The 8,862-nt window shown below is 36.9% G+C and overlaps 1 protein-coding gene across 2 annotated transcripts; it reads left to right on the top strand.

The window, feature by feature from the left end:
- The first annotated feature begins 759 nt into the window (after positions 1–759).
- On the top strand, positions 760–8,003 carry LOC109543093 (microtubule-associated protein futsch). 2 transcript variants are annotated; one of them, XM_048668197.1, is made up of 10 exons: positions 760–1,210; positions 2,227–2,370; positions 2,437–2,534; positions 2,696–3,976; positions 4,034–4,173; positions 4,230–4,377; positions 4,481–4,646; positions 4,739–4,915; positions 5,230–6,167; positions 6,219–8,003. In XM_048668197.1, exons 1-10 carry the CDS (start codon positions 1,037–1,039, stop codon positions 7,915–7,917), a joined length of 4,965 nt encoding a protein of 1,654 aa, XP_048524154.1. In that variant the 5' UTR covers positions 760–1,036; the 3' UTR covers positions 7,918–8,003. The 2 variants fall into 2 exon arrangements, with proteins under 2 accessions (XP_048524154.1, XP_019768186.2); XM_019912627.2 differs by having other exon boundaries at positions 5,230–8,003.
- The last annotated feature ends 859 nt before the right edge of the window (positions 8,004–8,862 follow it).

Raw genomic sequence — 8,862 nt, 5'->3', positions numbered from 1 at the left:
CATTTAGCTTATAACATATGGAAAGGAAAGTCCAGTCAGGACTAGAACAAGGGTCAAATTTTTGGGCAGTAGTAAATGCTTAGTTATAATTGAGCATATATTTGCTAATTTTTGTCTACTTTGTGTTTCCAAAGTGAAAACTTATGCAATTGCAATTTTTGTTCTAAAAATTTTTTTTTATAAAATCTGCTCAAGATTTTTGTCACTCTACAACCCCTGCTACAACTCCCTTTCCTTTAACAACCTCCCTTTAACCGTTGGTATTTTCAAATTAAGTGTTGACAATCAAAAAATGTAGTGGTTTTTTGTCTTAAACTTATTAAGTCATCACCCAAATTAAATAAAAATTACATCCATTGAGAAAACTGAAAGTGTGAAGTAATATCACTAAAGTGTTTACAGTGATTATGTGATACATAATAATTAAATTTTGAATAACTCCTCTTGGGTGACCCAATCAATGCATAGAGTGGCAACAAGGCGTTCCAACACCGCAATTTATATCATAATCTCCAGCAGCACGAGACACATTTATCTTATTTTTGTCTGTTATTGTTACATTTCCCATTTGGTTATTTAAATGCTATATTTCAAATTATTTTAATATATTTATTGTCACATTTTTGAAATATTTAACTGTATATAAGATTTGGTCAACGATCAAAGAAATAAAATTATAAACAGCTTAATTTTCTTAGTGTTGGCAACGCAAATGGCAGCCAGGTCTGCCAAACGTCATTTACTACACAGACAGGGACATGGCTGATTCTGATTGGTTACAAACGGCATTTTGAATAGCGGAAAAGAAGGCCAACGGTTTTATCGATTCTCAAATTCATTCATCATTCGGTGACTTTGTTTTGTTTAGTTCGTTTAGTGATGGTGAATTTTGTGCTTTTCGTTTGTCTGTTCAACTGACTTTATTCGATTCTGACAGCATAATTTTATTTTTTTGTAATCTCCCGTGCATGTTAAAATACCTCACAGTCATTTATTGGGATTAAGTCGATATTAATAATTTGGTAACAAAGCCCTAATGGAGTTCGGACGCATCGTCGTTCTAAGGAACGGTAGCACCGGGGCTACTTATGAATTAGACCTGGGCGAACACTCAATTGGATCATCGATTGATTGCGAACTACGTTTGAAACTACAAAATGGGAATTTACTGCCGAAACACGCTTTTGTTAAAGTTAGTCGCAATGGAGTGGTAAGTCGTTTTGTTAATGGATTTATGAGGTTAGAGCTGGTGTGTTACAAAGTTCGGCTTCAGCATATAACTAATAAAATGAGTGAATAGCGCATTCTTTTAAAGCTATACAGCGTTGAAAACTAATTCGCCAACTTATTCTTCCATTCGTCGACGGCCATTTTATTCTTTACATTTGTAACCTCAAAACTAGCGGGACTGGAAGAAAAGTTCAGTAATTCCTTACTGTACGATTAACACTATGCTCATTTTTTCTATACAAACTAACATTTTTCCTATCCAAACTTTGGTTTATAAATATGAAATTTTGTTGTGGTTGAAAATTGGAGCTGGAAAATTGTTTTGGTGAATGAATGTCTAAAGTTGTTTTATTTGCGTCTTGAACTTGTAATTCATTCGCTGAAAAACGCCGTTTATATGAGTGTTTGAGTCGCGTAAAACAATTTGGCTGAAAATTACAAGACCATGCGAATATAAGCTCATACTTGTTTGAACATGAACAAGTAATTATAAACTGTATGGTATCTTGGTGATATTTTTTGAATCGCCAGTCGTTCTCAAGATGTGACACACACTTTTAAATCCTATAATTGAAACAGGTATATCATGTTTAAGGTTGTCCAAACTTGTAATTGAACAAGACATATTATTAGCACAATCAATGAACTTCAGAGTGATTGATAATAATAGGATCATCAACTATTCCAACTTTCATCTATTCCAACTAACTCGATGTTTCGATCTTAAAAATATCTTATCTGATTGCAACTCTTTTTCCAGCTTTCGATTAATAAATTATGTACTTAACAGTATTTAACATTTAAATTTAACACTTTTTCCTTGAAGGAAACACCACTCTAATGCATGGATTTTACCAGTTGCAATGGGGAATATGAATTGTTAACATTATTATAATATAACAACAAATTATTAACGTTACGCGAAAAATTAATCAGTTTCGATCTGATAGCAAATACTGTCGAATCTGTCGATTAATCTGTAACTGTTTATTTTAGGCAATTATTACAAACAAGAGTGCTCATGCTCCAGTGATTATAAATGGCAACCCTTGTTTGAAATTCGAGGTGTTAAAACATGGTGATATCTTTGAAATAATTGGAAAACAGTTTCAATACTTCAACGAAATACTGAAGGACGAGGTTAGTGTAAATGTAAAGTTAAGGAGACTGAATGTCCAAAAAACCAAAATTTTTTTAAAATTTCAGCCGGAAGATAGTGAGCTATTTATAAGAGAAAAGAAAAAATTATTGAAGCTCAGTAGGAAAAGTGTGATGCCATTGGTTAAAACATACACCACCTACAAGTAAGCTAATTATACTAACACGAACATAAATATTTTAATCCCTTGCATCAAAATCGTGAAATCCATGTTGAAATTGGAAAATATCATCTAATTATAATATGTTTAATATATAATATTAATATGTTGAACCCAAGACACAAATCATTATTTTAATTTTTCAGAACACGGTCTAAACGTACAAGGAGCTTTATGCCAGCTAGAAGGTCATCAGTGAAATCACGAAGAAACAACTTGTCAGCCATATGTTTGAACGTTGATGATACTGCTGCAAAAGACCAAACTACCCCTATCGACAATGACCAAATGAGTTTACCAATCCAAGATAACACTGTTCATTCTAGTGCCAGTTTGGACGCTAGTCCAAACTTCTCAAGAGCTGAAAGTGACAGCTGGTCAGAATGTAATATTTCAACAAGCATTACTGAGTCAGACCATGCAAGCGAAGAAATTGTTGACAATGAAGCAAGACTGTCTAAAAATGCCTCTATATTACATGATAGCCAGAATAATTCAGGAAACGGATTTCCAATTCCTAACGATGTCCAGTTAGATATGCCGGAATTTGACCCTTCTTCTTATGTCACTGTAAGACCTCCAAAGCGGCGTGGTAGAGATGTTTCGGACTTTCCCAGCATGACGCCTCCGCACAAGAAAAGCATTCCAACACGTCGCAAATCCATGATAATTATAGATGAAGATGATACATGTCCGATTAGTATTAGTACTAGTTGTGCGGACAATTTATCTGAAACTGATTCGAAACTAAGCATCAATACCAATAATTTAACTTGTGAAAGCAGCACTTCATATGAATTGTCAGATTTAGTACTTTCTCAGTCTTTGTCCTTAAAAGAAGTACAAACATCATTAGATGAAAATGCTTCGAAGGATTCAACTGATGCACAAAAAACGAAGTCTACCACAAGCGTTAACATTTTTGATGAGACTACACAAGAGGCAAACCAGAATTTTGAAAGTACGACACCACCATGTTTCAGCTGCCCAACAAGTGATCAGAATGCTCCGGAAAGTCGAACCTCATTTGATGAAACCACCCAGCGTGCCATCCAAAACGGCAATTCTCTCGAAGAAACAAAAGAAGTATCAGCTTTAAATAGCACAACAAAAATCTCAGAAATGAACGACTTGACTATAGAAGTTTTATCTCCTGTTAAACCTTTGAAACCAAATGGAAACGACCAAGCCTATGTTAGAAGATCGCTGAGAAACAGCGCATTTACAAAGACAGCTTTGGCTACAAGTTTAAAGGAATCCACGGCGGTACCCTTAAAGTGGGAAAATGATTGTGACGATCCACAATCAAACTCCCCGTTCAAAAACACAAATTCTGCATTAGAAGACACAGAAATCGATGTAGTGAATTTTACAGCAGTGTCTGAACCCAGGAGTTGCTTGAAAGTTAGTTCAGTTCAGAACGAAAGGTTTGTCATCAATCTCAACATAATCAGTTGACATTTTTCTGACCATTTTCTTTGCAGCCCCCTGAGGAAAAGTTCTGACAGAGAGCCGATTTTTACATCGACACCTTTCGTGAAAGCCAGAGTTACTGAACACTCTGCGACGGAACTCTCCAAGCCGGTTAAAAGAAGAAGTTCTCTGCGGCTTTCAGTGTGCAAAGGTAAGAAGTGCCTACCTAGGTAGTATGATGAAAAGTTCAACAATCTCATTTTCCAGGAGACCGTCCAAGTCAGCCAAAGAGGGTCAGAAGTCTTAGTCTTCCGCAGTTGCCAAAAGTGGAGAACAAAAAGCTCTTGAGTCGTTCGGTTTTCCAACCTACCGACCCGAAAGATCTATCATTGAAGCATCAAATTATTTCCAAAAGGTTAATGTTTGCATACACCCTTCTTTCATTTCATATCAACTGTGTTCTTAATATAAAGTTTTATTTATTTGTTTATTTTAATATATTTTTTGTTTCTCTCCAGGAAACCCGAATATTCGTGTGAAACCACTTTAGAAATGTTGGATGTCGTTAAGGATGAAACTCCAAAGTCCCATATCAAACCAGTGCGTCGTTTGTCTAAAGTCAATGCTTCGGTGTATAATCCGGTTGTGGAGGACATAACACCAGTTACTCCCGGTGTACTTCAGGTAAGCGCTCAAAACATCAGTTATATGCAAATTTGCATCTACTGATTGCTTGTTCATATTTCTAAAATTTACCAATTCGAATTGTAAAATAGGAAACAGACTACATGGGCGATTTGTTTAAAACACCAACAAACACAGCGGGATTGTTTGAAAGCATTCGCGAGTGTGCTATCCGGTCACGGAAAAGAGGCAGGGAGAGTCATGCGGTTCTGTTTCCAGAGAAAAATAACTCTACAAGGGCAATCAACCAGGAACAGCCCAGCCCTCAGGTATAAAATTTATGAACAATAAAATGTCAAAAGTGTTATTCGATGCTTTATTCCATTTTTGCTTCTCATTGCATTGCACACGTACATTATATTTCAAACCATTTCCTTCTTTCTTATTTAATATACAGGGCCTCTGTAAAATGTAAAAACACCTATATGAAATTTTGTTCAGAGATTTTTGGAATCGTCTTTCTTTCGTTTAGATAAATTAAGTTAGTTCATCATGTTTTTCCCTTGGACTCTCTGGTACAAACACCCTGTATTTCGGACTCAAGAAATGTATTAAAATAATGCGATTTATTTCTTGGTTACAGCCAACATCGCCGAAACCTGCCTTGAGGAAACGTCAAAATAAATCCCCGCTGAACCGTCTCAGTAGTTTTGAAGGCGTTAAAAGGTTGATGAAGACTCCAGCCAAGTCTCCCAATAATGATCTCACCAACGTTCCAAACTTACGGAAACTGATGTCGCCCCGAGCGCGACGCAGTCACAAAAACGATTTAACAAATGTTCCAAATTTGCGAAAACTGATGTCGCCCCGAGTGAGGCATGGTCCGAAAAACGACCTTACTAGCGTCACTGGAATTGGATCCTTGTTTGATACATCGGGAGTAGACCTTCTGCACAATAACAGTGACGATGGTTACTCGAAAGATCTTTTTACTAGATTATCTGGGAAATTTCCTATTAAGTCCTATACATCCAAAGGAAAGAGTTTGTCTCCTGCTAAAAGGGTAAGAAACGAGCAGACTGGAAACTCCAGAAAGTCTATGGGAGCTACGCCAAGTTGTTCTCCTAGAGTCTATCAGTGGGTGGAAGAACAATTGAAAACCAATACTGAACAATCGTCGTTTGGTGGGGATGGTGATTCTGCCAAATCACCTCCAAACCTAGAGCAGACTATCCCGGTCACTCGTAGTGCTTCTTCAAAGAATCGTGCTCAAGATAAAAGTCGACAGAAGACAAACGGCGATAAAGCAAAAAGTAACTTAAACTTAGACTTGCAGCCGGAATCAGTTTTACCCGGAGACTCTGGCGATATTGACAGCACAGCAAACCCAACATCTTTGGACGTGTTAGTTCACGACGAAATTAAATCTACAGAAAACGAATTTGAGAAAAATAACAGCACAAGGAACTCTAAAAGGAAAAGTCGAACCCCACTGAAGGCATTAGTTAATGAAAATGTCATACAAACTCCAGAAAATACGGTATCAAAAGTCCGAACAAGAACATCTACTAGGAAAATTTCAGCTAGTGACAATGCCATTGGCCAAATGGTAATTGTTCCTCAAAATGATGGAGTGAAGGAAACGCCCTCAGAAATCCGACGATCAAAAATCGCCACTGTCACAACTGCCGAAGCAATTAACATTTCAGAGTCGTCAGGTGACAAGCTTGAAGTTCAAGTAAATGTTGCTCAAGAGCTTTCTTTAGGCGAGAAAAATAGCCCAGCAGTGCGGCGCAGTACGCGGAGAAGAAAGATTCTAAGCGATAAAGATTTGGATATGGTAATGGAAACTGCCAGTTCAGTTCCGCTTGTAGAAGATCCTAACGCTGTAAAGACGACTAAACTAAAAGTTTCAAGTCTCACCAAGTGTGTAAAAACTACAAAGAAGCTGACTAGATCGCAATTTCCTCTACCCGATGTTGAAGCTAAATTCTATGAGAAGTCTAAGCCAATTCGTGAATCCACTCCAGATGCATCCAAGGCTAAAACTGAAAAATTGAAAACTCGTTTGAACAGTCGTACAGAAAATAAATATGCAGTACTACAGACACCTACAGACGCTAATGACTCGGATACAGATAAAATCAAGAAAACTACATTAAAAAATACTGATACTCCATCTGGAAAGTCTACTAGAACTAGAGTAGGTGCACGGAAATTGAGACAAGAACCTGAAGATCTGAAGAATACAACTTCATTCTCAAGTGACTCTAATTCACAAAGCATTGTCAGCAATGAAAAAGATACTGGGACTAACCAAGAAGGAACAAATGATACGCACGAAAACTTGGAAAAGCCAGTAACGGCTACTGGAAGAAAAACTGAACGCTCAGTCAAGGCGAAGAAAACTGCTAGGGGCAAAAATAAAGTAATCGATGCAGAAGTACAACCGACAACACCTAATATTCAATTAGAAATTCTTGAGAAATCGGAAGTAGTTAGCGAAAAAGTACCAACTAAGCCTGAAGGAAGTTCTTCTCCTGAAATTGTGAAAACTCGAAGTCGAAGAGGGAATAAACTTCCGTCAGTTCCCACAATTATTGAAAAGAACAACTTGGATGCAAGCGGAGCCGAGAAAGACACGCCCCAAAAAGTAGAAACTTTAATTGAAAGACCGAGAAGAACTAGAGCAAGAAAACTGATAAATAATACAGAAAACGAAAAGAAAGCTGTATCAGTGCCGTCATCTGATGCAACCCCCAACCCCAAACCAACTGCTACGAAACCGGAAGAAAGTACTCACACGGATGTGAAAGCAACGAAAGAAAAGGAAAGTAGTTCGAGACCTAAAGGAAGGAAAAGGGTAATCGAGCGCAGTGCAAGTCCTTTGGAAAATGATGCTAAGCGAGTGACGAGAAGATGTGGAAAAGTTGACTCTTCTGTAGAGCCTGAAGGTGCAGCTGATACTACTCCTGACAAATCTGTACCGGAACAAGCTAATGAAAAGGCAAACACGCGTAAGCAACCATTAGCAAGCCGGAGAAGAAATAAAAAAGTTCATTTTGATGAGCCTAAAGTCCAAACAACTGAGGTACCGAACCAAGATGCTGAAGCCAAGAAAACCAGTTTTGTTGAAACTGGCTCAGATGACTGCCCTGCTGAACCTGAGCCAGTCAAGAAGAAACGAGGACAATCGAAGTTGAAAAACCTACTTGAAAAGACCAAAGAAAAGCAAGCAGCACACCCTTCAACCATACTTGATGACAATTCTGCAAAACGTAGGGTGTCCGGCTTGGCGTATAGAACCAGATCTCGATCCAAGAAAGTGTGAATGTAAACTTTTAAAGCTTAGTTTTATACAGGGTGTCGCAATAAGGATGGTAAGCGGCTGTATCTTGGAAAGTATGTGTTGTAGTGTCCGAAAAAAAATTTGATGACAAACTTGAGGAAAATAATTTGCTGGAAATTATTTTGAAATTTCTCAGATGACCACTAGATGGCATAATTGCAAACGGTATTTTAAAAAGTCGATTTTATACAGAAATTGTCCATATAACTGAAAGATCTAGTAAGTTTAGTCAAAAGATCATAAAAAACCGTACTAACTTTTTTCCTAACTTAGTCAAATAAAGCGTGGGGGGACAGTCAAACCGCTTAATTCAAAGAAATCTGAAAAAAGAAAACTCCGAAGCGGCTTGACCGATTTCAGAGTTTTTACTATAAATTGAAAGAGCAACAAAAACTTTACAATATGTGATAAAACAACAATCTTACTCATTTTCGAAAAATCCGCTGTTCGAAAAAATTTCTTTGTTTTAGTTTTTCACAAAAATTTCAAATGCTACCTGCAAATTATTTTACACGCATTCGAAAGCAAAAGAAAAAATGAACCAAAACGCAACAACCGCATCTCAACATAATTTCTGGAACCGATTTAATACTAGCAAATAATAAGGGTTGCCTATTTCAAATATTATTATTTTCAAGTATTAAATCGATTCCAGAAATTATTTTTAGATGCGGTTTTTGCGGTTTAGTTCATTTTTTCCTGTGCTTTCGAATGCGTGTTAAATAACTTGATGGAAGTATTTAAAATTTTTCTGAAAAATTAAAACAAAGACATTTTTTCGAACAGCGGATTTTTCGAAAATGAGTAAGATTGTTGTTATATCACATATTGTAAAGTTTTTATTGCTCTTTCAATTGATAGTAAAAACTTTGAAATCGGTCAAGCCGTTTCGGAGTTACAGGTTTCTTTGAATTAAGCGGTTTGACT

The sequence above is a fragment of the Dendroctonus ponderosae genome, unplaced genomic scaffold (assembly GCF_020466585.1).
Source record: "Dendroctonus ponderosae isolate FM_Combo_2020 unplaced genomic scaffold, Dpon_F_20191213v2 Dpon_F_20191213_7, whole genome shotgun sequence".
NCBI classification, from domain to species: Eukaryota; Metazoa; Arthropoda; class Insecta; order Coleoptera; family Curculionidae; genus Dendroctonus; species Dendroctonus ponderosae.
Note: the sequence above shows the minus strand (reverse complement) of the source record. Positions and strands in the feature narration are given on the sequence as shown.

Excerpts from the sequence above, each read along its gene's own strand:
- LOC109543093 (XM_019912627.2), top strand. The coding sequence starts at position 1,037 with ATGGAGTTCGGACGCATCGTCGTTCTAAGGAACGGTAGCACCGGGGCT. Across the intron at positions 2,535-2,695 it reads AAAACATACACCACCTACAA|AACACGGTCTAAACGTACAA; the intron begins GTAAGCTAATTA and ends TTAATTTTTCAG. Across the intron at positions 4,174-4,229 it reads GCGGCTTTCAGTGTGCAAAG|GAGACCGTCCAAGTCAGCCA; the intron begins GTAAGAAGTGCC and ends CTCATTTTCCAG.